Here is a 24,885-nt window from a genome sequence, read left to right on the forward strand (position 1 = left end):
AAACCATTTTCAACCAAAAATTGTTTTTCCCTGATTTTGTTGCATTGTCTGCTAAGGAAAAAATCGGTTTCATCTTAATTAAGGATCTCTAAACTTTGCAGGGCTTTGAATGTTCATACTCAAAAATTTTCGAAGAAATAAAAAAATTTTTGCCAGAACTTTCGCAGAAAGTTCAGTAAAAGCTAAAGCATAATAGTTTTGATTTCAGATTTTCAGTTTATTCACCTATTTTGAGTATTTTGTTTCCCCACGGTCTCTACTCCATTTATAATTTTGTACAAAATGTTAATATGCTTTAAAAAAAATAATTTTTAATTTTTAAATTACGCTATTTTTACTTTTTTTACCCAATTTTCTCTTCAAAAATTCGTTAATTGGCAAAACGGGTTCTAAATAAAATAAAGTTTTGGCAATTGTCTCTTGTGGAAGATACATTGTTGCTCAAAAATAATTGCAAAAAAAAACTTGTGAGCTCCAATTATAAAAAGTACAACAGTTCCCGAAGGTAAAACATAAAAAATGATCTGGTTCAAATGGTAAACGAGCTAGAGCCAACGGAAATAGTATGACACAAAAAGATTGACACAAGAAGTATAAGGGCAGAATGACAAAATAGGGATAGAGAAAGAGAAAAGGATTAAGTTGGAATTGAGAACTACAGGAAATTGAAAAATGAGAGATAAAATAGAAATGAGGTGGATTTATGAACTCATTGAATCTGAAAAGCTCTCTGAAATTGAAATTGAAATCAAACAAGAATTCTGACGTCAAATAGATTTATAGACAATAAGATGACAATGGTCAAGGGAGAGATTGAGGAAATGGAGAATGAAAATAAAAAGGTTTTCATACGTAAATCGACTTTTTTTGAACATCGATCATTGGTTCAAAGGATTCTATTTTCTGGCACAGGTTACATGTTAATGCATATTGAACAGTTGAGAAGTGCATTTTGGCCGTTTCTGGTGATAGATTGAAATTTAAAAAGTTATTTTATCAGATTTTTCAAAAACTTGGCTAAATTATGTGGAGCCTATTTTTGAAGAATATGTTTTCCAACAATAAGAGTGACCGAGTTTTCTCAGGTTTCAAAAGTAATCTAAGACATGTAAGAAATAATTTAATTTAAAAAATTTTCAGCAAAAACTGGTGAGTTTTCTCACAATCAGAGTGATGTTTTTTGATAAGTCGTGTGAGCTAAAAATATATTTTTTTTTAAAGTATTTAAAAGAATTGTGTATTTTATTTAAATTTTTATTTTCAGAGAATTACTGCAGTTCTGATTTCAGCAGTTATCTTTCAAAAATACTCTAGAAAAACACTTGTTTTTGTTATTTCTGAGTTGAAGCAAGGTAGCTAAAGAATGAAGCAAGGAATTTAAAAACAGTGTTTCAGAATGAGAGACATAGAATTACAGTAAACCAGATACATTATAGACATTGAGAGCATCCTAATATTTGTACCTACTTCAAAGAAACTAACACGTGGCGCTTTGAAAGGGAGTGAGAGAAAGAGAAACGGAGGGACAACTCTATGTCTGTCTCTTCTTCTTCTTATTTTCTAATTTATATTTACATCTGCTTTCTTCTTCTCGTTTTCCCATCTGATGGTTTCCATAGTAAGTATCTGGGCTCTGATAAGCAAAGAGACGGCAGAGAGACTCGTGAAGGGCTTCTGGAGCAATAGTAGCTGCATGTGATGGACACTATTTGGAGTCTCCACCGTTAATCCCTTTTCTATTCCTGGAGGGATATTGGTGGGAAAGTGGATAGAAAAAGATAAAGCCTATGTTACACTAAGTTTATATAGAAAAGAGTTGAGCACAGATAGAGAAAAAGAGAGGGATTTGTTGAATTTAGATTTGGAACAATTGAAATAGTGAAAAACTGTTTTGCAAGTTCACAAGTATCCTGAAATTCATTCGTAGAAAATCTACATAGAGAATTGTCACTTTACTTTTGCAAATTTACAAAAACTGTCCTGTTGCGCTAAAACGGTAAAAACTGTAATGCCGCAGAGTAGAGGTCTCATTTGCAGTGATTTAATACATTTTCCATTTTTCATAATTTTCATTCTATTTAGAGACACTTCACTTTCAAACAACAAGGTTGCAACGGTGAATCTCTATATTTATAGAGATTTGTCATTCCATTCCCCGTAGATGGACTTTTCCCGTTTTTTTAGGTCAAGAGAAAACGGAGCACTATACTGCGGATTTGATGTTGTGTTAAAGGATTTGAGAAGTCTAGTTCTTCTGATTATTTCCTGATTTTGGCCGTTTCAAATTGGTCACACTCTTCCAATAAGCCTGTGGATGTACAAAGACTTTTATTCATTTTTATTCATTCAAAAGAATGACAAGAAAATTAATAAAAAGTGAAATGAATTTAACATTTCAAGAAAAAGGAAATTATGAAAAGTTGGTGACTGGTCCCCACAGTTGAAGATTGTAGATCAGCGCTGAAAAATAAAAAGTTAGTTTTTGAATAAAATCAAAAAAAGCTCGAACACTTACATTTTAAAGGAATTAGAAAATTTAATCAGACTCTCCAGCCATCAACTCCCAGAACTCCTCGAACTCAATCTTTCCGGAACCGTCCTCGTCAATCTCGTCGACAGCCTCCTCGAGTTGTTGATCGGTGAGGTCATCGGCGATTTCTTTGAGAAGAGCCTTCAGAGTTGGTCGAGAAATATATCCGTTACCCTGAAAAATTAATAATTAAAGAATAAAAAGCAAAATCTAAAAGTACAAACCTCCTTGTCGAAAAGACGGAAAGCTTCACGAAGTTCTTTCTCCAATGTTTCCTTGTCGACAGTGTTTGCAACGGTGTACACGAGAGCGCAGAACTCGTCAAACTCGAGCTTTCCGGAACCGTCAGCGTCGAACTTGCGGATCAGTTTACGAAGGGTCTAAAAGAATGAAGTTAGATGCCACATAGATTTAGAAAAATCAAAATCATCAATTCTATAACTAAATTTCATAACATATAGTTATATCTTACTTTAGTCGACATAATAAATGCTTTTGTTCAGATGGAATATCAAAATTAATTATTTCACAAACATTAGTAACATGTTTTAGTGGCGAAAATTAATTGAATTCAGTTGAGAAACAAGCCGCAGAAGATAGGTCGGATAAAAACAAAATTTTAGGCAAGAGTAACCCATTTATATTTTCGGTTATCTTACTCAGTTGGCCTACCTAATCATTACCGTGAAACCTAAATTTAAAAGAGTTGAAAACTTCCTAATTTGAATTATCACTCTTCTGAAGATCCCCTAACTCTACATAAACCAAAAGTTCCAAAATGATTTACCTTCTCATCGAAATCCTGTTCCATTCCATGCATGATTTGACCGATCTGAGTGGCCATGATGTATCCTTGCTTTCCTCTGTCGAAGGCATCGAAGAACTTTTGGTATTCTAGAAAGTTTTAATGATGATTTTTCAATCATAAATATAAAATATCTTACCCTCAATTTGGGATCCGTCGATTTCAGCAAGAATCTCTTCGATATCCTCAGCCTATAAAAGTATAAACATATAAAAATTCAAAAAGAAATTTATTGAAGACATGAGAAAGCGGGACTCACCATGTTGTCGGAGTTTGTTGTGCTCTGGATAAGCTTCGTCGGGCAGAAGCAACGGCGGGAGCGAGTAGGCGGAGGAACCCGAGGGCGGGCTTTTCTTTCTCACAACGGCATCATCGTCTCCTCCACAAAACACATTCTTGGTGTTACACTGGGTGACAGATGCTCCTGATCAACGGGCATGAGAGATCATAGAGGGCGAAGAGACGCAGAATGATATCTGTGTGGAAGTTGACGATGATTTTTGCGAAACACAGGATTCGAGAGACAAGGCTCTCCGAGAAGGAAGGGGAAACGGGAGGAGAGTACGAAGAAAGATTGGGGGGACAGGCAACCAAGGATCAATAAAAGTCCAGGAAATAGAAAAAAAATAATATAATTGGAGTAGAATTAAGTACAGAAATGGAGTTGACAGGCAATATATGTAATTGAACTTTCCCAGAATACTTGGATTCTTAGCTGTACATGGTGACCAGAACATCTAGCCTTTTTGGGCTTCAGAACACAACAACGTTTTTTTTTCAGTTTTTTTAAATGTGCACTGAGTATGTATATCTTTACAGTTTTATATCAAACGTTTAATTTGAATACTATTTTATAATTCTCAAGTTTCTCCAGTAACTTTTTATCGCGTGACACACCATTTTGAATTTAAACTTTATGTTTTTCCAATTCAGTTTAGTCGAGGGGGAGGAGGTAGATTTCTAATCATTCTTATTTATCATTTGACACTAAATTTCCGGATTTCAAAAGGAAACCATAATCGTGAGTTTGGAGCTAACAAGTAACTTCGGAAAACGTTATTTCTTTTGAAGAAGAATGTCGAAGAAAAAAGTGCAGAATACGAACAAAAAGATGAAAGAATGTTGGCTGACACCGATCCCACAGAATGTGGAAACTGTAAATATGACAGTTTCATTCAAGATTGATGAAAAAGATGTCGGAAAGCCTGCGAATGAAGTTATTAGAATTAATGAGAATTCGATGGTTTCTTTCCTATCAACAAACTCGTTTTACAATGGATTGATATTGAGTAAGTTTCCAACGGCCGGATAACCCGAAACTATTTTGAAGCGGGCCAACTTCATAACAGAATCTTGCAACTTCTTACAAACCATTATTTACTTTAGTTTTCTAACAAATTTCTGCAGCTTTTCAGATGACTCTTGCAATTTCTTTTGGCAAACTTTATGAAACATTTCGCTTAGAACTGCTCCGGTTTTTGCAACTTTGTAACATCTCTTGGCAATTGTTTATAAATGTTTGTTTCAAGTTGCAAGAGTTTGCTATGAAGTTGTGATGTTTTGCCGAACAAATGTATATTTATCCCCGATAAAATAATAGGCAAAAATTGGTTTGACTGGTACAAGGGTTTCAAAACTCTTCTGTCCACAATTATACATTTTGAGCCAGGAAAAGTCAATTTTCCTCGGAAGACTCCCTAGTTTCTTTTCCACTTTACACTTTTCCAATTAATGTATTAAACCAGTTTAAAAAACTAGATTAAAAATACTTTTCTTTCAGGCGACAAAATAGTCAAGGTGAACGGTGCCAGTGGAAATATATCCAAGTATCAGACAGAGCTCATGAAAGGTGAAACATGTAGTGTTGAGGTTACAAGACGGAAAAATATTATCCCAGCGACCAGAGAACGGTTGAAGAAATCGGGATGTGTTTTGAGACGGGACAATACGTGCTTTGTTATTGAAGTTGAAAAGGTATAATTGAAGAAAAATCGACATGATTATCTTATTCGAAAATATACGAAATCTGAACTTTGCAATGAGGTTTTGAACGGAGTTACAGAATGACCAATTAAATTCTAGAATTTTGCATGTTTTTTGAGTATGAATTGTTTTTAATTTAAAAAATTAAAGACGAAATTATGAAAGTTTTTTTGACGAAATGTGACGAACTGCTTGTTGCTTGACAACAAAAATTCTCATAAAATAATTGTTTAAAATAACTTTGGATTATACCTAGAACTTATGTCCACCCCTTAATAAATACCATTTACTCCAGACTTCCGCAATGAAAAGTGCAACGGTTGGAGTTACAGTGACATATATTCAAAAACGTGGCATAGTAACTCGAATCGAGCCCAGCTCACTCGCTTCGATATTCTTTGGTCGTGGGGATCTGATAATGGATATAAATGAAGAATCCATTCTGAACGCAGAGAAAAATGACGACTTCATTCGTGAGAAACTGTCGGGAATTTTGAAAGGAGAAAAAGTCACATTTTTGGTTGAAAGACCGGTTTCTGTGGAATCTGCAAACACTCTTCGTCATTTGATTGAGTCAGTTGCTCCAGATCCAGATGTTAAGATGGCAAACGACGCGATATGTATTGGTCGGGTGAGGACTTTTTCTTCAAATTGTACCGGCTGAACGTTTGCTTGGAAAACCGGCGTCCGGTTTTGCAAGATTTAGGACGATCCGTATGCTGGAGCTTCAACAAAAATATTATTATTAAAATAACTAAACACTGGGTTTCTTAAAATCAGAAGTATACAGTAAGCCTGAAACTTGAGAAATTGGTCACCTCAGTTTCCACATCTACTCGGTAAATTATTGCTCCGAGAACATGAATAACGCGTGTTTAGACCACTGGATTGCAATCAAGTCGCCGAATTTCAAAAATTCTTCTGGAATAAATCTCTAGTCGTCACCCGCCTGCACTTTCTGAGCAGCTATTTGTAGAGTAATTTAAAGTGGAGCCAAACTAGAAAATATACAATTTCATACTTTCTTAACAAGACATACGCATTTTTCTTTCAGAATGCAAGCAACATGCACTATAACGTTCTGAAAAAGTTGCAACCAAAAAGCATTTTAAGTCGGGATGTCTTCAAAGGGAAAAATCCTCGTGAAAAGAAACCTGGCAAGAAGTTGAGTAAAGAAAAGGATAACACAATAAAAATATCGGTGAGTTCTTAGCTTAATTTGAAGGTTCAACATTAATATTCAGACTGCAACATCCACGGCAAACATTTCAACGGATGTGGCTGAAGATGAAATCGATAATTTGAAAAACGTTGTTACCAAGAGTCATGCAGTTAGATCGGGTGATGAAGAGGAGGAACGTGGAGCTTTTGATGATGAATGAGTATTTGATCTTTATTTTTCTGAAAATGAAATTTTATTTATTGGTTTCATATTTTGTTGAACATTCTTGGTAATGCTTGTGCTTTTGTGAAACGATAATAGTAATTGTTTTACTAACAAATCATTCCATGCTGAATAAATGAGATGCGAATTTCAGCTGATCGGGATAACCTTGTATGCAACAAATTTTGAAATATAAAATCACATAATGCTGAATTGACAACTATTCCAAAAATATTCCAAAACTTTGAAATATTTTCATTTACAGTGAAAATTGTCTATTACTCGGCTTCACCTAACATAATTCTAGAAGTCTGTGGAAAGACCAATTGTTTTTCCTGAAGTTTTTTTAAATTTTAGTACGTTCTATGTATTTGTACCTAAACATTCTAGGTGTTCGAATCTGCGGTGTTCTATATCCCTCAAAATTTTTTGTCGCAAATAAAACCTTTTCGACCAATCAGTGCCTAGCCCCTCCTACTTGCTAACCAATTATCGAAGTGCCCTAAGAAAGTCTGTAACCATCGCCCGCTCTTTCCATTTTTAAATTCCGCGCTGACCATTCTGCCGTCGTTTCAAATATGTACGCATCTTATCATTACTAAATACCAATATTTGATTCCCCCATTTCTTTGTTCTCATTCGGTTTTTCTTTCTCTTCCTTTTCATCGTCGTCTTCTTTTTTCCCATTCTTCTCTTCTCACTTCTGATCTGAGCACCAAAATGTGTCTCATGTCAAATGTGGAATGCAAGGAAGTAGTAAATTGTAATTGGGTGGGTGAATGTCTCATGCCAGCCCATAATTGGATTATAAATCTTAACGGGGGTCTCTGTCGTTCCGAACATAGAACCGGAAACTAGACACTTATAGTACTGTAACTGGTAGATTACAATAGGCACTCCAGGGAAGGAAGAAACAAGGAAGGCGCCTGGAAGGTCGGGCAAGGCGGGGAGGTCTTGGCGCTCCACGCAAAGAAGAGGGGGAGGAACACGGTGCTCATGAAGAATGTGGCAAGACATGAAAAAAAACGTCATTTAAATGAAAAAGTGACATAAGTACTCATTATCAGTTTGCTAACTTTTAATATTCGTTTTTTGATATCAGTTTTTTGCCTCTTAAGCTTCTTTCCATAGAAAAACGTTTGAAAAATCGAAACCAGTTTTCCAAAAGACTCAAAACGAATTTTATTTAAAAAAGGAAAGAAATATTTATATATTTTTAATTTTAAAATAATTAGAGAAATTTTTGACCGTAAATTGTCTAACGCGGAGACAGTATCACTATTAAAATTGAATGTATACCTTCTTTCAAGAGTAATTCCTGTAGGCACACGAGTTAGCATTTTATGCCTACATGAAAGCCTAAATTAACTGAAAAATGACACGTCAGAAACCCTATAGGTTTCAGGTTCAAATTTTATGTTCGTTCAAAATTTAAAAAAATCGTTACCAATTATGCATATGCTACACTTTCGAATTTGCACTTTTTTTAATGTAAAAGAAACCCTAGAAGTTTTGCAGGTCAAATTTAACAAACAAGGGATTTCTCACAGTGAATTCCAAATATTTCCGCGATTTTATTCAAAGAAATTTTTGGCAATTTTCCAAACCTACTTCCATTTAGAAAATTAAAAAATTAACCTTAAAAAAACAGTAAAATGCGATGAAAGTTCATAGTTCATGGTTAACGAAACGGCCATTTTTTGGACTTAAAAAGTTCCTTTTTTCCCCTTCCGTGTGGCAGAGTTGAACTGTACCTTTGTGCTTGAGTAAGAATTTTGTTATTTAAATGAAATATTATAGATGTTCAAAAATGCAAATTTTCAGCAATTAAAAATTTCCAATTTTAGCACATTTGGCATTGTCGGCAAACAAAATTGTCAAATTTTACACAATTTCTAATAATATCGAAACTCAACAGTTTTAGAGCTGACAACACCTTGTTTCTTCCTATTTTCTAGTTTTCTTCCCTCATTTTGACTCTCTATCAACAAAATCAAATTAAAACAAAATGAGTTGCAAAAACGGTTTCCATTTCGTTATCAATATTCAATCGAAAGAGTAGGTCAACAGTTTATCAGTTCATTTGAGTGTATGTGCTTCCAACAATTGCCTACCGATGAATCGGTTACCCCCCCATCTCCCGTTTATTTATTTTCATGTGTAACTGTACACTCCAATTTAATATAACATTTGATTTCTATTATTTTTTCAATTATCTTTCAATTTTTCAATATTTTTTCGCTATTCTCCATCCTGCTACCGATTCATAGTGTGAAGGGAACAAGAACTGTTTGGAGCGTTGTCGGGCAAAAAAATCAGAAAAAAATAGAAAGAATAGTTTGAGAGACGCAGATGTTCAGACAGAAAAGGGAAAGAAGATCGATGTGTATGCATGTGTATTTCTTCTTCAAAAGACCGTCACTTCTCTGTCCTTTTTTCTTTTTTTTTCTTTTTTTCTTCCCGCACTCTGTTGACCTTCTCTTTCATGATATCTGATTTCAATTTTGTTGTAACTCATGTCTTAACAATACAAAAAACTGGTTTCATTTCCGATGGTCACTTAATTGCTGTGTATTGTTTAAGTTTCTTCTAGGTTTTTGATTTGCTAGTGAAAATCTTGAAAAATACTTATTTGAGAAATATTTATTTTTGAGATTTCTGGATCAAAGTTTTCCAGATTCAGTAATAAGTAATAGATACTTTGAATTTTAAATTTTAAAATTTTAAAAATCTAGGAAATTCTAAAAAATTTGTCTTGTCTTGGCAAAAATGGTTATTTTTTTGGAAATACATAATTGAAAACTATGACAACCGAAATTACCAAAACTGTCAATTTCACAGAATATCAGAATGTCCAGAGTTTTATAGCCACCAAAACCTTTTTTTTTCATATTTTTCTATTTTTTCTCCATTACTGATTCTTATTCATTACTGATTATTTAAACTGATTCTATTTAAAAAAGCTTCAAAATTTTAAAAACAGATAACGTTTAAATGTTTAAAACATTTTATTTTTTATCAAATTTAATCCTAAAGATTTTAGATAATTTTTTCAATTTGTAAGAATTTTTTGAAATTGAAAAAAGTTAATTTGCAAATTTTACGATTTTTTTTGGCAATTTCTCAAAAACTAAATTCCCACTGGCTCCACTCATCGTTGAACCCAGATAAATTTTTGAAACAGAAGTCAATTTTCCAATTCATATCACTATTCTTTTCACGAAAAGTGACGTTCATAATTGTGTCCGAGACTACTGAAATTGTGTCAAATAGCTATTGAGTGTACTACATCATTTGAACACATTTTCCATGATTTTCCAATTGTCGTGTGAATAATACAATTTTAAAAGGACGTGTTTGCTGAACAAGAGTCTGCACTTTTTGAGAACTGACTGGTAGGAAACTGCATCAGAAAACAACTATCGGATTTAAAACAGACTTTTGTGCTTTGGACATTACAGGTTTTATGGTAGGAATGCCTGTTTGCCTATGTGCATGCCTACCGCCTATTTTTTCCTTGTTTTGGACAGTTTCTTTCTTTATCCGTCTGAAAATTGCTTAAATTTCCCTTTTTTCAAACTCTCATTGAAGATAGCTCATAATACTTTTATTTATTCAAAATTCCGCCGAAACACTGCAGTTTTCCTATGAAATATTTCCATTTCATTTGCATTTTCAGTTGACGGCATGTTGACAATTTTTGCCCAATTTTTTAAAATAAAAAATCAATATTCTTTATGATAGTATTTGTATATTTTCTTATTGTTTCATTTCGAAACTGAAACCGATAAAACTTTTTACGATTCCTTTGATTCGCTCCATCGTAAAATTGTCATTTGTGTCCCTCTCTCTCTTTTCTTCCTTTCAGGTTTCAGCCATTTTCGTGCCTCTCTGAAATTTTAAAAAATTGACCCCTCTTTTTATTGCATACGTGATCCCTTCTTGATTTTTGTATAAAACGGGCAAGAAAATGAACAATATTTCAGAATTAAAACGGCCTGGCTTCTCCAAATATTTTATTCTAATCGACCGACAGCATTGAATGCTAGAGGCGATTTACGCCAAGGTTCGTTCATTTAATAATTGTTGAATTTCGAACTACAAAAAATAATGAAATTAACAACCAATTAACAGTGCTGTAATAAATCCAAAGGCAACTGACTGATAAAAAAAGATTTTTAATAAACATGATTAAAGTTATTGTGTTACAGAAAGTTTTGCAAATGTTCCCTCAAAAATTTCAGTTGTTCTGCCCAGAAGGGCTCAGAGATAATTTGCTAATTTCCTCTGTAGTTGTAGTACTGATTTCAATTTATTTATAGAGCCACAACAGAGTTTTATGTGAAAATCTTTGTGGATCCAGTCAAAAGTTTTCAGCTAGAAATTTCATGACGGATCAACTTAGGGATTTACCAATTGTATGAGATTGTTCTCGTATAAAAATCAAAATAGGAATAAAAATCAACGGAAACTTTTGATCGTATCATCGGGTGACTCGTGACTGGTTGTGTGTCTCCACAATGGGTCCCCAACTCCCCATGTCCCTCTCAAATCGGGTCAGAGCACACCTAGTCAGGAGCCTGTTGTACATATACACTTTCCCAGTAAGTAGACTATGATTGCTTAGAGTGAAACTACAGAAACGTTGCCAGCTAAAAAAAATGTAGAAAGCATTGATGATCATTTTTCTGTTTGAAGTTTTTCCTTTTAAAAATTTAGTCTTTAGATAATGTGTTTTTGATCGCGGCTTCTGATTTCAGAACTCTCTATGACGTCACATCTTTTCTAGAAATTGAAATAAATGTCCTACGACTTTTCCAGTCTAGAGTTTGACATAATCATTCGGTGGAGGTTCTGCAGAGAGTCCCCCCCCCATAGCTCCTCTCCACCCCTATTTCGTTGAATTTCAATTTATCAGCACGGTAGCAATTGATAGGCTTGCGAATGTTTGATAACAAAACCCGTCGGTCAGCATGATAATACACCTCATAATCCTTGTTGCATACTTCGATTTCAATTGCGACCTGAAAGAATTTGTGACAATTTATTCCAAAAGTTCATAAAGTTCATGCATCACACTGAAACACCGTCGTGTTAATCGGGTTGTACCCGAATTTCAAAAAAAGGGGAAAAATCGGAAGTGAAAAGTGAGAATGGTATAGTCGTTTATTGGTTTTATGAATTGATAAAAAAACGGTGCAAAGATCAACCAAAAGTTTTTTTGTTTTCAACCACATTTTTAGAGCGCAAAATTTGAAAGTCAACTTTTAATATTCCGAATAACTTGAAAAAATTGAAGAAATAATAAATGTGACCTTTCTAGCTCAAAAATTGATTTGATTGAGATACCAATTTTAAATTTGTCGGAAAATCTCGGGCATGAAGAGGAAAATTTAGGATCCGTAATGAGGCGCCCGTTTAATTTCTCTATTGGAGAGAGTGCCCAGCTAATCTGACTTCATTATAAAAAAATTAAAAAATTATAATAAGCCAATTTTGCAAAATGAACTACGCTCATTCTGCTAGTGAGAAAAAATCCGAAAATAAGACTCTAAAGAAAAAAGGCCATATCGCTAGGTATGTTTTAAAAATGAATAAAAGTTCAATATATTTTTCCTAAAACAACAACCAAAAATAATTCAAATACAAACTTCTCACCTTTAAATTAAAAAAAAAACACATAATTTTTCAGATAATGGGAGTCGGGACAAGTCGTCATGACAAACGCCAAGGCTGCTGGTCATGGGGAGGGTGAGTTTCAAAAATATTTATAAAATTGATTGATTCTTTCTGGACTTTTTTGTGTCAAGTAGAATAAAGGAAAAGGTATCCTTTTTGAAATGGAGAAATGTTTTTGTTCACCCTGTTTCCTTTTCCTCCACGTATTTTTTCTACCTCGTTCGTTTTGAATCGATTGTATCAGACGAGATTGTAACTTAGATACAGATTTTTTATTCATTTATAGTGTCTTTAATTTTAAAACTAAGACTTTTTAGATCATCCAATAGCGAAGAAAAACGGATGAAACGGCCGAAAAAGCTCCCGTCCAAGTTGAGATTGAAGTAAGTTTTAAATTTTATGTAGTAAAATAAAATTAAAAAACAAAAAAAATCGAAAAATTTGAAAAGTTTAATGCCTTGAATTGTTTAATTGAAAATGCTTTCCGTAAAACTTTCCTAGGTTTTCCAAATTTAACACGAAAATTTTCAAAATTGTAAGTTTTAAATGCAGACACAAAACCTACGGACCTACAAAATATTGAGACGTAGGCGACGTAGGCGGGCTTGATTTAATTTTTATACAAAAAAGAACTACATAGTTTGAAATGTAGAAAAGGGCATGGCTATTATGTATTTTCTTGACGATTTTTGTTTTGGCAAAGCGAGGATGGAGAGAGTCAAAAAATCAAAATATACATAGTAAAACTCTTTTCTCCTTTTTTTCAATTTGAATACGTTTTCCAATGTTTCTATGAAAGTTCTATTTGAATACAGTTTTTCTATCATTCTATAACTTTTCAATTTTTCAATTTACAATTTAAGAAGCGGGCATTTTTTTTAAATTTCTGTCGATAAGTCTGGGTTTGTTGCACAGCTATAAACAGCCTTCCAAATAATGAAACTTAAATTATTTGAAATAATAATTTTTAAAAATAAATTCTTACGAAATTTCTAGCGACAAGAACACATTTTGAACTCGAAAAAAAGTTTATCTGAAATTGTTGGCTATTTTCTCATCAAAATAAATAAATTAACAAAAAACCGTCGAATTTTTTTCAAGTTAAGTCTGGCGTTAGATTTGCTAAAATTCCCAGAACGACTTTAAAACTGTTTATCTCCAAACAGAAAGATTTCAACAAAAAAAACTATTGATCCCAAAATTGTTCACTTTTAAATATTCTTCAACCTTTTGCAGCTGCATTCTTGTTTTTCTATTTTTTTCATAATCAATACAACTTAGTATGTTTTTGTGGTTAGCCATGACGTCGGCAAACAGTATAGTAACCAACGAAGTACGTCTGACTCTCTTTACAAAAACAAATTGAACAGTTTTGTGTTGGAAACGTAACAAAAACCAACAAATGGTTTGCAATTGCAAAACGCAAATGAATGTCAAGATAATTTTCGAACATGGTAATTGAGTTCTACATTTTGCAAAAAAAAATACCACGTAATTTTAAAGTTAGAGTATCGTCAATGAAGTTTGTATATAATATCATAGATAAATGTTGCATGAGTTTTCAGATTTTTCATTATTTCCAGTCAAAGTTTTGGTAACTTGCAAAAATTCTCAAAAATTATTTTAATTGTTATAACTGAGTTCTGAGTAACTGCCACTTTTTGACTGCAAGCAAAAACGTTTCTAAATTTTAAAAACCTGTTTCATTATGATATTCGGTCATTTCAGCACCATATTTCAACTCTTTGACTTATTTAAAATTAAATTAAAAATTTAAAGAATTAAATTTTATTTGAAAGCGCTAATGTACCTTTAACGAAGGCAGGTAGGCACGTCATCAGGGACCGCCTCATAAAGAATAACTTTTAAACATTTTGATACGATTGTACAGATATTTTCTTTGAAAAAATCAAAACTCCATATAAAATAATTTTTGTTCGCCAAATTTTAATTTCAATTTTGATTCCAAACTTGGAAAATATTTAAATTCTGGTCATTTAAATCTGTCTCATTTTCCAGAATAAGTGGAAACCAGCGTCGTCGTCGTGACGACACATTTGTCGTTTGGGAAGAGATTCCAACTCCATCAGTATGTGATCATCGAGATACAATGAACTCTGAGGCTTCATCGAGTCCACCATCTGCTCCAACACAAGAACGTCTCATGCAGGTGAGAGCACCGTTTATCGGGTCAAATTTTTCTCAAACTCGTGCCTCCAGAACCCATAAAAGTTTGCATGTTCGTTCGCGAAACACAACGGTCAACTTCATTTTCGCACCTTTTTCCGCCGTTATCAGTTTATTCGGTGGAAAAAAGCCGCTTGCGTCACAAGGGGAGAGCCTTCTCTATCTTTTTTCTTGACCGAGTTTGTTTCGCAACGATTCAGTGAAACAGCAGAAAAAGCTAAGAAAGTCTTGATGATAAGGCACGGAGCAGCTCAAAACGTGAGCCAGTTGAAAGAGCATTTTGCACGAAACACTTGAAAAGTGTTATCATTAAATCAAACTGGAAATATTATATTTTGAATCGCACGAATTGATGGTAATACAGGTCTGAAGTTAGAGGTGAAAGTCGACATTTAACGACAGGAAGTGCTCAAAATAGATTGAGACAGAAAAACATTTGAGGAGGTCATTTTGATAACAGGCGAATAAAAAAATATATTTTGCTAAATTTGAAAATTCAAAAACCAAAAAGCCAAATATTATTTATTGAAATTAATTTGAAAATCAACTTTGCATCACTAATTCAGAAATCAAACCACCGAAAATTCAAAAATCATTAATTTTTCTGGCAGTTGCAACTTCTTGTAGAAGTTTGGCAAAGTCTTGTCAAACTCCTACAATTTTCTGACAATTGCTGTAGAAAAGTTTAGATAGCAATTCCGAGACACTTTATAATAAAACTTTAGGAGTAATTATGTATTTTTGTATGAAAACCATTAACACAAAAAGACACAAAAATTGAAATTTAATCGTTTTTCAAAGTTCCGAGTGAAACTTCATTGTATTTAGACACGACTATATGCTTATTACAGGCAAATGTTTTTGTACTAAAGTAAGTGTAATTCACCTCCATAGGAAATGATCTTGCTCATGCGGGCTGATGTTGGGGCTCACGAGCAGGGCTGAGCAGCAGCCTAGAAAAATCGGCGATCGGCGATCGCCGATCGCCGATCGCCGACATTTATTTTTTTTTCGGCGATCGGCGATCACAAATTGCCGAAAAAATTCGGCGATCGCCGATTGCCGATTGCCGATCGGCGATCGGCGTGCGTCTAATTTTTTTTAAACAAAAGTAAAAAACCTTTCAAAAGCTCTTTCAAATAATTATTTACAGAATCTAAAATATTAGGCAACGAAAAGCACTCCTTGATATCTTAAAATTCGAAAAGTAGTGAAAAATAGTCCGAAAATATACCTTTTTCTACTCCAGAGGGGTCTATCTTGAGAGATTTCCAATCGCCAAAATTATATATAATTTCGTCGGCGATCGCCGATCGCCGACCCGTTTTTTCTTTTCGGCGATCGGCGATCGCCGATCGCCGAGTTCTTTTTTTCTTAACGGCAATCGGCGATCGCCGATCGCCGAAAAATCACTAAAAACGCCGATCGCCGATTGCCGCTCACCCCTGCTCACGAGCATACTTACACTTCAATTTTTTTGAGAAGTTAGGAAAAATTTCAGCATAAAACTTTATTAGGGTGTTCGATAAGTTTTTTCGTTTTTTCTCAGTTTTGATTTTTTCTCAAATATTTTTTTGGGATTACATAGTAATCAATGAGTAGTGAAAAATTTATAAATACCAACCAGTTCCGGCAACTTCCAGACTGCATCATCTGCATTCGAGTGGTCGAGAAGAAAAAATAATTTTTTTGATTTTTTTGGTTTTAGGTTTGAATGAGAATGTTAGTGTTTCATGCAGTTGGAAAACTTTTGTATAGCGCAGATTGAAAATATCAGGCAACGAAAAGCACTCTGTGATATCTTAAAACTTGAAAAAGTACCGAAAATTAGTAGCAAAAATGACAATTTTCACTTCTGAGGGGTATATCTTGGCATGCGTGACAGATTTCTATTTATGAACAACTACAAAAATGCTAAGCATTTTAAAATGAACAAATAATATGAGTCAGGCACAAACTGCCACTTTTCGATGACAGGTCAAAATTTTGTAGCTCAAAAGTTTCCAAGCTACATAGACAAACCCAGTATTTGTTTACGGGTTCTTCGCTTTCCCTGCCGTCACTCTTTCATCTATGTCACTTCATTTCTGACCCATTTTGTGCTTTCTGCGAACTGTCATCAAACAGCTAAACTCTTTTTTTTTCGGAGAAGAAGGGCGTGATGACCAATCAACACACATTTTTCTTGTGCAAAGGATTATCTCTGACGACTAGATCAAACTATTTCTCTGTTTATTTTTTGTTTGAAATTCAAGCATAAATCCCTTTCCTTGTGAAGCTTGGCTCCCAAGAAACATGTGGAGCTAGTTGAGTTGATTGACTGATTGATAAACAAATTGACTTGAACTGATAATCATAAGTGGTGCATGTGATAATTGATAAGCTGGGAAAACTGTGAACTGGCAACATATGCCGGTATTCAGAGCATACACACATGACTTTTCATGAGACTGTGTACTGACTGACTGGGCGGCAAAACAAGTGTACTCAATGGGAGTGATGTATGAATTTAAATGGAGTTAGACATTTTTTTAAATGATGCGAAAACGCTCCAATGATAAAATTGAAAATACGTTTGAGTTTTTCAATGAGCAATTTTATATTTGATAGTGAGTTGAACATATTTTCTTTAGCAGGGATTATAAACAATTACTTCCAAGTTGAAGTTAAAAACTTATTTGCTGAATTGCCCTTATTTGCGGAATGCTGATTCAATATTTTGAATGAAAATAAATGTAGAAATATAGATAAATGTTTGATTAAACTAAAAACACTTTTCAAATTAGTTGAACGATTTAAAAAAGGCGCTAAAAAAACATTGAGAAAGTATGTCGCAATAGTTTTGTTTTAATTATTTAAATTATTTTTAAAGATATATCATCATACTCTGGTTATCTTTAGATTTATTTTGAAAATTCTCAAATTAAAACGTATAGATTGAATATTTTCTCTTTATTTTCAACTACTAGGGTAAGTGCAATGATTTTTCATTTTTTCAAACTTGATCATGATGTTCTTTAATTCGATATAATGTTTCATTCAACTTCCCTCACACGATTTGTTGTAAATAAAACTTTATAATAACCTTATCAAATAATCAATCCGGTTACCATTTTCCAACCCGAAATTTCATGTAAAGTACATTACTCTCTTGCGGGTGGAAATGAATCATCATTTCTCATAGCAAGTCTAGGTTGATATTACTCATCGTTCTTTACAGTTGGTTCCTGGAAAAACAAACAGTCATTCCTCAAACTTTTGCGCCAAAATAAGGAAAAACCTGTTTTCACTTCATTTGATTAAATGCTCTTGACCAGAACATAAGATCAGAATTTAAAACGTTTTGATCGTTTTTCAAAAATTTTAGAAGTAGAGACGAAAGAATAGGAGGACGAGAAAAAGGAAAAAGAAAACTGGATTCTTGTTGAGAGGTTGTAAAAGTTCCTGTTTTCATTGAGAAGTGGCATGTGACTGAATTAGGGAATACCAAGACCATCGCCAATGGAATTATGCGTGGGAGAGAAGACAAGAGAAAATAATGAACGGATCGGTGCAATCGGAAGCATCAAAGTGACGTGCTCTCAGTCTTATCAATTAAGCTTTATCATTAATGGAAACAACCACTTTTAGAAATAGTTGTGGGAAGATTGGGCATTTGACAACAAAGTATGTTGCCGGAGTCGGAAGTTACGAAAGCATACCGTAATTTGTGATAGAACACAGAAAGATATGCTCAATTAAGTAATCACAGTTTTTGAAAAAGATTTATATGTAGTTGGATGACTACTTTCTGCGGCACAAATTTTAATAAATTGGTGGACACCCTTGCACTTGGACTACACTCTCAAAAATCTCAAAAATGATCGCCGTGATTTCTATATTTTAAAAGAGTGGCCGAACTTTGTATTTTCTAGGCCATGCTGTAAAAACCGACCTGCAACTAACGCTTGACAGATATTTAGACAAAAAAAAATTTGCGCCATTTCGAGAAAGTCACTTTTTCAAACAAAAACCGCTGAACGAACGTCCGTCGACCATATCTACGTTCCTCCCTTCAAATTTAATTTGTGATGTACGCATAATGCCTTCCTGGCCTGAACGAACTCATCGGAACCGAAGACTGAAAGACTGCCCGGCGTCCACAATGCTTATGCTACGAGGCTCCTAATGGACACATCTCAAAATAACTGTGGTGCACTTCCTATTTTCTGCGTTTTGACTGGAGCTCTAGGTTTTGGCGGTTGGCAGGCGTGTGGGCAACTAACAAGTTCCATCATTTTTTCAAATTTTCTGGTTCTCCGGGAATTCTTAACCAATAAAAGGTAGAGAATTCCAGTGCTAAAAAACATTTTCCATTCAAAATGAACAAGCACCTACCCAGCTGACATGACACCTACAATTTGGCGTACCAAGTTTGAAAATTACTTATGTTTCATCATCATCATCACGTATTTATGTTTATTCACTCTGCTAACTACGTGAACGGTTTATGACGTGACCTAATTCATTCCCGTCACTCATGACGTGAATTTAAAAAATGTATTGTTGAAATTTTCAAAGTCAACTTTTTTCATCTAGAAATTCCTAGGCCTCTATCTCTATAATACTGTTTTGGTATGCAACTTCCGAAAATTAGAAACATAGTACTTTCTCTGTGTGTCCCGTTCTTGCCTTCGTCATCTCCAAGTAACTACTGAAACTGTATAGACACAGACAGTTAGAACCCCGCCTCTTTGTTAGGCGGAGACGACACAAACGACGGCGGCGAAAGTTTGCGGGGCGCACGCATTATCAGCGGCTTTTTACACCTTACTTATAGTGCCGATACCCGCACTTCTGTTTTATAATATTTCTTTTAAATAACTAATTGTATAATATTCTAATTAAATTATACCTGCTCTCATGACAACATTATTTGAAAAACTTGCTGAGCTAATGTTGATGGACACCGACAAATATTCACCGCAAAAAAGTCGATTGTTCAAACGGATGGCTGCAAATGTTAGCTTTTTTGAAATTTCTGGTTCTTATCTAGTCGATGTAGTCTAAAAATAATTTTGCATGTTTTGAATTATTTTAAATTGATATTTGATCAAAACTTGAAATTAGATTGAATTTTTAATTACAAGTCATGTTAAATTTTTTAGAATGGTTAAAAAATTTGTGCACGACTGTTACATTGTATTAAATTTATTTTATTTGATAAACTAAAAAAAATAATACAAAAGCGAGAAAATTTTTTTTAACTTAACAACTGCCTCTTTTTCCAACATTACCAAATTTCAAGCTACAAAAGTTGACTGGCGCAAAGCTTTATTTTTTCAAATATTTTCCAATAAGTTTGTTGAAAAAATGAATTAAAAATAGTTTTTGGATTGTGATGTGAGCAGAAACAATCAAAATTATGGTCTACTACAAAAAGTTTAAAATTTTAATTCCAAAATTAGTTAAACTTAAAAAAACTGTCAAGTAAAAACTAAATTAAGTTTAAAATTAATCAGAAATCTTTTTTTAATTTTTTATGTAATTTTTTCCAAATTCTGTGTACACGGTAAAACTACGGTCTTATAGGTACTCCTATACTTGAGTCACACCTAAGAGCCATAAAAAATCACTAAAACCCTTAGATAAGGTGCTTACGGCACACAAATATACCCCAATGTTTTATGTCTTCCAAACCGATTTTTCTCCATTTTCAGATAATCAGCTGCTTCCCGTACCCGACGACGCGACCTGCGAGCCCTCAGTGTCTTCCGAAGCCGTCACCGGAGTCCTGTGAGCACCGAGCATTTTGTGATGCTTTCGGGAAGTTGGTGCAGGTTGGTTTTTATTTATTTTTTCTCTGTATCTAAATTTTTATATCGATTTTTTTTTCAAAGAAATATATAAGTTTTTATAGTCTCCTTCCCATTGAACAAAAATCCATTAAAAATGAATTTGATTTCCGGTTTTTTTTTCATCGAATCAGTATCTTTTCTCTTCTTTTTCTTTCAATATATATTTTCAAAATTCTACTCCGAAAGCTCTCGTGGGTGCCCGACACTGTTTGTTTATCAAATACGTAAATACGAAAAGATCTCTCGCTCTACGGTCATTTTTGCTTTTTGTATCTCTGCGTCTCTTACTCTCTAACATTTTTTCTTCTGTATTTTTTAGTTATTTTTAAAAACAGATAATAGGTTTCCGTTCAAAATTGTTTTGATGCATCATGCACTCAATCTGATAAAACCAGCTCACTGTCCCCATTTTACGACTTTCGAAACGAGTCAACGCACTCCATCATTTAAAAAAATTACTTATTTCGACTCTTACCCCTATCAAACTGTCACTCCTAGTCAGTCAAACATTCCACTTGCATGCACACACAACCACAATCTTATCAAGCTCCAGAGCAGACGCACATGAGGATCGAAAATAGGAGAATAGAGGCTGGAAAAGGCGGGACTAACCTACTTCTTATCATTGAATCGAGAGTTGACACTCTCTCAATCAATCTTCCGACACTTTATTCTTTGTTATTCACAACTAATATAACTATACTAATGAGTGCTCCTCAACACCGTCAACTCCGTCGTGCAGCACATATTACGAAAATCGCGTCAATCGATTTATGTAGTCTCGAAGAAGAGGATCATGAGGATCTTGTTCTCGAAGAATCTGGGCATCATCCATCGGATATTCAAAATGAAAAACCAAATCGTCCACCATATTCCACACTAATTCGTAAACGATCCGGTAAAGTGTTTCGGTTCGTTCGCCCAAAGCTTGCCGATTTATGGCATTCTCGATATCACGAAGCAAGTTTTGATCTCGGGCGTCGGCTCGGAATTGGCAGACGAACACAGTCCTGTTGTGAAGATGTATGCGATGAAGAGGTGAATATCATTTGTTCAATTGATAATATTTATGCATGCATAACTAGTTGTTACTTACATAGATAAGCCACGTGTTGAAATGAGATTTTGAATGGGTGAATCTGAACCCATATTTTTCAGTAATTGGAGTTTAACAATGTTTAAATATGATTTGATTCAATTTAATTGATTATGCTATCTTTGAGACCTGGAAAATGCATTAAAGAAAAAATAAAATGTTGAAGTTGAAAATAGGACAGTGAGAATCAGTTGTATTCCGTGATTTTTATTATCCATCAAAATCAAAATATTAAGAGCCCCCTACAAACAAAATTAATTTTTTCTTGCTTTGTTCTTTCTCTCTATTCTTCATTTCCTACACTTGATTTTGCAATTACCTGTAAGCTGAAACTCTTTTGTACTGCATTGTAATTATCAATGACGCACTAATATTTTCTCAAACCGTCATGTCTCGTGTCACATTTGATATTTTCGTCCTACTAATCGGATTGATTTCCTGTCGTCCTACTCGCTTTATACTAACACTATTACAAAATTTATTGGCTTATTGTTAAGCAGCGAAAAAAAAAACTAAAAATGAAAGGTTATAATCAGAACAAGTAATATTGAAGGAATGTACAACATGATGATTTCAGGTATCCGTCGAGACTATGGCCATCACAGCGTTGCCGATGGATGTTTGGCTGAAAGAACGACTCAAGAAATGGGTGCAGTTATCAGGACATGAAGGTTTGTGTCGAACCAGAGATGAAATGACGGAAATCAGTAACTGAAAAGTTTTACAGGAAGCATTGTACCCGCCACGCCTCATACGTTATACAAGAAACAGTGTGCAAATTGTGGAGAAGGAAGAGCTTATAAGAATATTTCAAAAGACCCAGCACTTGATGGATTCACACCTAAATATTATGATGAACTGGAGAAAAATGAAGAGCGTAAGCATTTTTTTTTTGAAATAATGACAAATTTCCAAACTTTTCTGAACTTTTCATATAATTTAAATATTTTTATTTATTCAGATTTTATCGAAATCGAAGATCTCCTGCAACAGTTCCATGACCCCACAAAAACCGCAATTATGGACATCAAAATCGGAACAAGGACATTTTTGGAATCAGAAGTATCAAACACCAAAAAACGGGCTGATCTTTACGAAAAAATGGTTGCGATTGATAATGACGAGCCGACAGAAGAGGAGAGAAAGTGTGGAGCAATCACAAAATTACGATACATGCAGTTTAGGGAACGAGAGAGCAGCACTGCACAGCTCGGATTTCGAATTGAGGCAGCCAAGGTATGTGAATGGGTCTCGAACCGGCCGTATATATAAAAATTAAAATGTATGCGCCTTTAAAAAGTACAGCAGTTTCCACGGTTCACTTTAAAAAATTGCAAAATAGAGAGGTTTGAAGACTACAGTTTTTTTAAAGGCGCACACTCGTTCATATTTAAATATGTGATCGTGTCGAGACCGGCTACTCTATTGTTGAAGTTTTTGGTCCTTACTTGGCTCAAATTAGAGCTCCAGCTGTGTACCTGACTTCCGCAGTGCTCAAAGCTTTAATCTTTATAAAACATATGTTTTTCCATCCAATTCATGGGTATATTTAGAATTCTAAATGTTAACATAACAAGTTTTCTTCAAACCCTAAACTCTTCAACATCGCATTTATTTCCAGAGGCTCGAAGGCGCATTGGAGAAAAACTTCAAAAAAGTACGAACAGTTGAAGATGTCACAACTACATTTATGGACTTCTTTGGAACTCAAAGAAGCCGTGTAAGACAACAATTAATTGAACGACTGAAATCAATGCGAAAAGCCATCGAACATTCATCATTCTTCAATTCACATGAAGTCGTCGGAAGCAGTATTCTGATTGTTTTTGATACGGAAAAAGTGGGATGCTGGATGATTGACTTTGCAAAGAGTTCACCGGTTCCTAATGGACGAACACTAAACCATCGGACGACGTGGATACCTGGGAATAATGAAGATGGGTATTTGATAGGAATCGATAATTTAGTCAAGGTAAGCTTGGTTTTCTTAGAATTTTTTATTTAAATATTATTAATGTAGCACCTTACTATTAAACTCAGTTGCCTTTTGTCCTATACAAAAATTGTTAACGGAAAAATATTGGAAAGTGTTTCATATTGTTTTAAAATTTTTTAAAGCAAAAATAAAGTAGTGGGATTTAATACTATTAGAGAATATTCGGTAACTAATATAGATAAGAGGTGCGGAAAATCAATTTATATATTTTCAAATTCTTGACACTATATTTATTTTTCTTTTGAATTTGAGTTTATTTAACTAAAAGAAGAGAAATAAACAAATAAAACGAGACGAACCCTAAAAGAGTTCAACTCGAGTAAAAGTTACATAAAAAAAGAAAGAAAAGATAATAGGGAACAGGTGAAACGGGGAGAAAAACGAGAATGGAGGTAAAAGTGTAGTTATAACCGGGGGATGTTGAGATCAATAAATTCACAGAACTGATATGGGGACATAAAAACCGTAACATTTTTGAATAAATTGGAAAAAATATTGGAAAGTGTTTCATATTGTTTTAAAATTTTTTAAAGCAAAAATAAAGTAGTGGGATTTAATACTATTAGAGAATATTCGGTAACTAATATAGATAAGAGGTGCGGAAAATCAATTTATATATTTTCAAATTCTTGACACTATATTTATTTTTCTTCTCATAAATTTTAAATGTTACCAAGTAGTTGAATTATAATTCAAATATTTTCAGATTCTCGAAGAACTCCCCGAGTACGGAGAACATCCTGATGACCAGTTAATGGTCACAGAGGAAGTGATTGCCAGAATGAAAAATACGAAATCGTAGAAGCTTCTACCTCCTTGGATTACTGTAGATAGATGAAAGTGTGTGTCTCTTCATATTCCGCCATAATAATTTCTGTGATTCCCCACCGCTCCTCCACAAAATCCTCATCCGTGTACAATTTGCTATTATTCAATTTTACACCCCCTCCAGCCAGTCCTTGTTTTTGTTGGTTTTTTGAAAAAGAAAATAGATTTTTTGAAAAAGAAAATAGATTTTCACTTTTTAATCTATCGCTTTCCCCTTCTCTTTTCCTTTACCATGGCATAATCCCTAGACTTTCTTCTTACTTTCAGTTGTTTTTTTTGTTCCATTGTGTACGATCCGAGTAATGGATTAATTGATTGGGTACAATTTGTATATTTTTATTCTCAAATGAAGAGAAATTTTTGAAATGTCCAGTTGCAATTTAGATCCAAACAACAATCTATTGAAGTCTTTGCTTTAAAAGCTAGAGCAGGTGCAATTGTTCCCAGTGCATATCGGCCGATTGCCTAGTGAAAAGTACTAGGCAAAACAAAAAACTTATGGCAATTATTTGGGGATTAAAAGAAAATTGTTCAGAAACAAGAATCTATGAAATTTGGTA

The 24,885-nt window shown here is 34.0% G+C and overlaps 3 protein-coding genes across 7 annotated transcripts; 2 read left to right on the plus strand and 1 right to left on the minus strand.

Annotated features, from left to right (window-relative positions):
* Positions 1 to 2,316: 2,316 nt before the first annotated feature.
* Positions 2,317 to 3,620, minus strand: pat-10 (EF-hand domain-containing protein). Its single transcript, NM_059100.8, has 6 exons — positions 3,595 to 3,620; positions 3,475 to 3,526; positions 3,318 to 3,424; positions 2,755 to 2,910; positions 2,516 to 2,704; positions 2,317 to 2,460 (listed from the first exon to the last, which is right to left on the minus strand). Exons 1-5 carry the CDS (start codon positions 3,595 to 3,597, stop codon positions 2,537 to 2,539), a joined length of 486 nt encoding a protein of 161 aa, NP_491501.1. The 5' UTR covers positions 3,598 to 3,620; the 3' UTR covers positions 2,317 to 2,460; positions 2,516 to 2,536.
* A 693-nt stretch (positions 3,621 to 4,313) lies between these two features.
* Positions 4,314 to 6,744, plus strand: C46H11.6 (PDZ domain-containing protein). Its single transcript, NM_059101.3, has 6 exons — positions 4,314 to 4,356; positions 4,407 to 4,624; positions 5,116 to 5,309; positions 5,614 to 5,949; positions 6,373 to 6,519; positions 6,563 to 6,744. The coding sequence occupies exons 2-6, from the start codon at positions 4,411 to 4,413 to the stop codon at positions 6,698 to 6,700; spliced, it is 1,029 nt and encodes a 342-aa protein (NP_491502.1). The 5' UTR covers positions 4,314 to 4,356; positions 4,407 to 4,410; the 3' UTR covers positions 6,701 to 6,744.
* Positions 6,745 to 10,688: 3,944 nt separating this feature from the next.
* lfe-2 (Inositol-trisphosphate 3-kinase homolog) lies at positions 10,689 to 24,694 on the plus strand (the record flags this gene model as incomplete). 5 transcript variants are annotated; one of them, NM_001025878.8, is made up of 10 exons in its annotated part: positions 10,689 to 10,768; positions 12,395 to 12,453; positions 12,699 to 12,764; positions 14,401 to 14,551; positions 20,268 to 20,387; positions 22,079 to 22,172; positions 22,229 to 22,378; positions 22,463 to 22,737; positions 23,123 to 23,473; positions 24,204 to 24,691. In NM_001025878.8, the coding sequence occupies 10 exons, from the start codon at positions 10,745 to 10,747 to the stop codon at positions 24,297 to 24,299; spliced, it is 1,386 nt and encodes a 461-aa protein (NP_001021049.1). The 5 variants fall into 5 exon arrangements, with proteins under 5 accessions (NP_001021049.1, NP_001249778.1, NP_001359911.1 ...); NM_001262849.3 differs by lacking the exon at positions 10,689 to 10,768 and adding an exon at positions 11,241 to 11,303 and having other exon boundaries at positions 24,204 to 24,299; NM_001372686.1 differs by lacking the exon at positions 10,689 to 10,768 and having other exon boundaries at positions 12,393 to 12,453; positions 24,204 to 24,692.
* Between the last annotated feature and the right edge of the window lie 191 nt (positions 24,695 to 24,885).

The sequence above is a fragment of the Caenorhabditis elegans genome, chromosome I (genome assembly GCF_000002985.6).
Source record: "Caenorhabditis elegans chromosome I".
Taxonomy (NCBI): domain Eukaryota; kingdom Metazoa; phylum Nematoda; class Chromadorea; order Rhabditida; family Rhabditidae; genus Caenorhabditis; species Caenorhabditis elegans.

Bases quoted from the DNA above. Each gene is read 5' to 3' on its own strand.
- pat-10 (NM_059100.8), bottom strand. The intron at 3,425-3,474 runs GTAAGATATTTT...AAAACTTTCTAG, and splicing joins CGACGGATCCCAAATTGAGG to AATACCAAAAGTTCTTCGAT. The intron at 2,911-3,317 runs GTAAATCATTTT...TCATTCTTTTAG, and splicing joins AACAGGATTTCGATGAGAAG to ACCCTTCGTAAACTGATCCG.
- C46H11.6 (NM_059101.3), top strand. From the start codon at position 4,411: ATGTCGAAGAAAAAAGTGCAGAATACGAACAAAAAGATGAAAGAATGT. The intron at 4,625-5,115 runs GTAAGTTTCCAA...CTTTTCTTTCAG, and splicing joins TTACAATGGATTGATATTGA to GCGACAAAATAGTCAAGGTG. The intron at 5,310-5,613 runs GTATAATTGAAG...CATTTACTCCAG, and splicing joins TTGTTATTGAAGTTGAAAAG to ACTTCCGCAATGAAAAGTGC.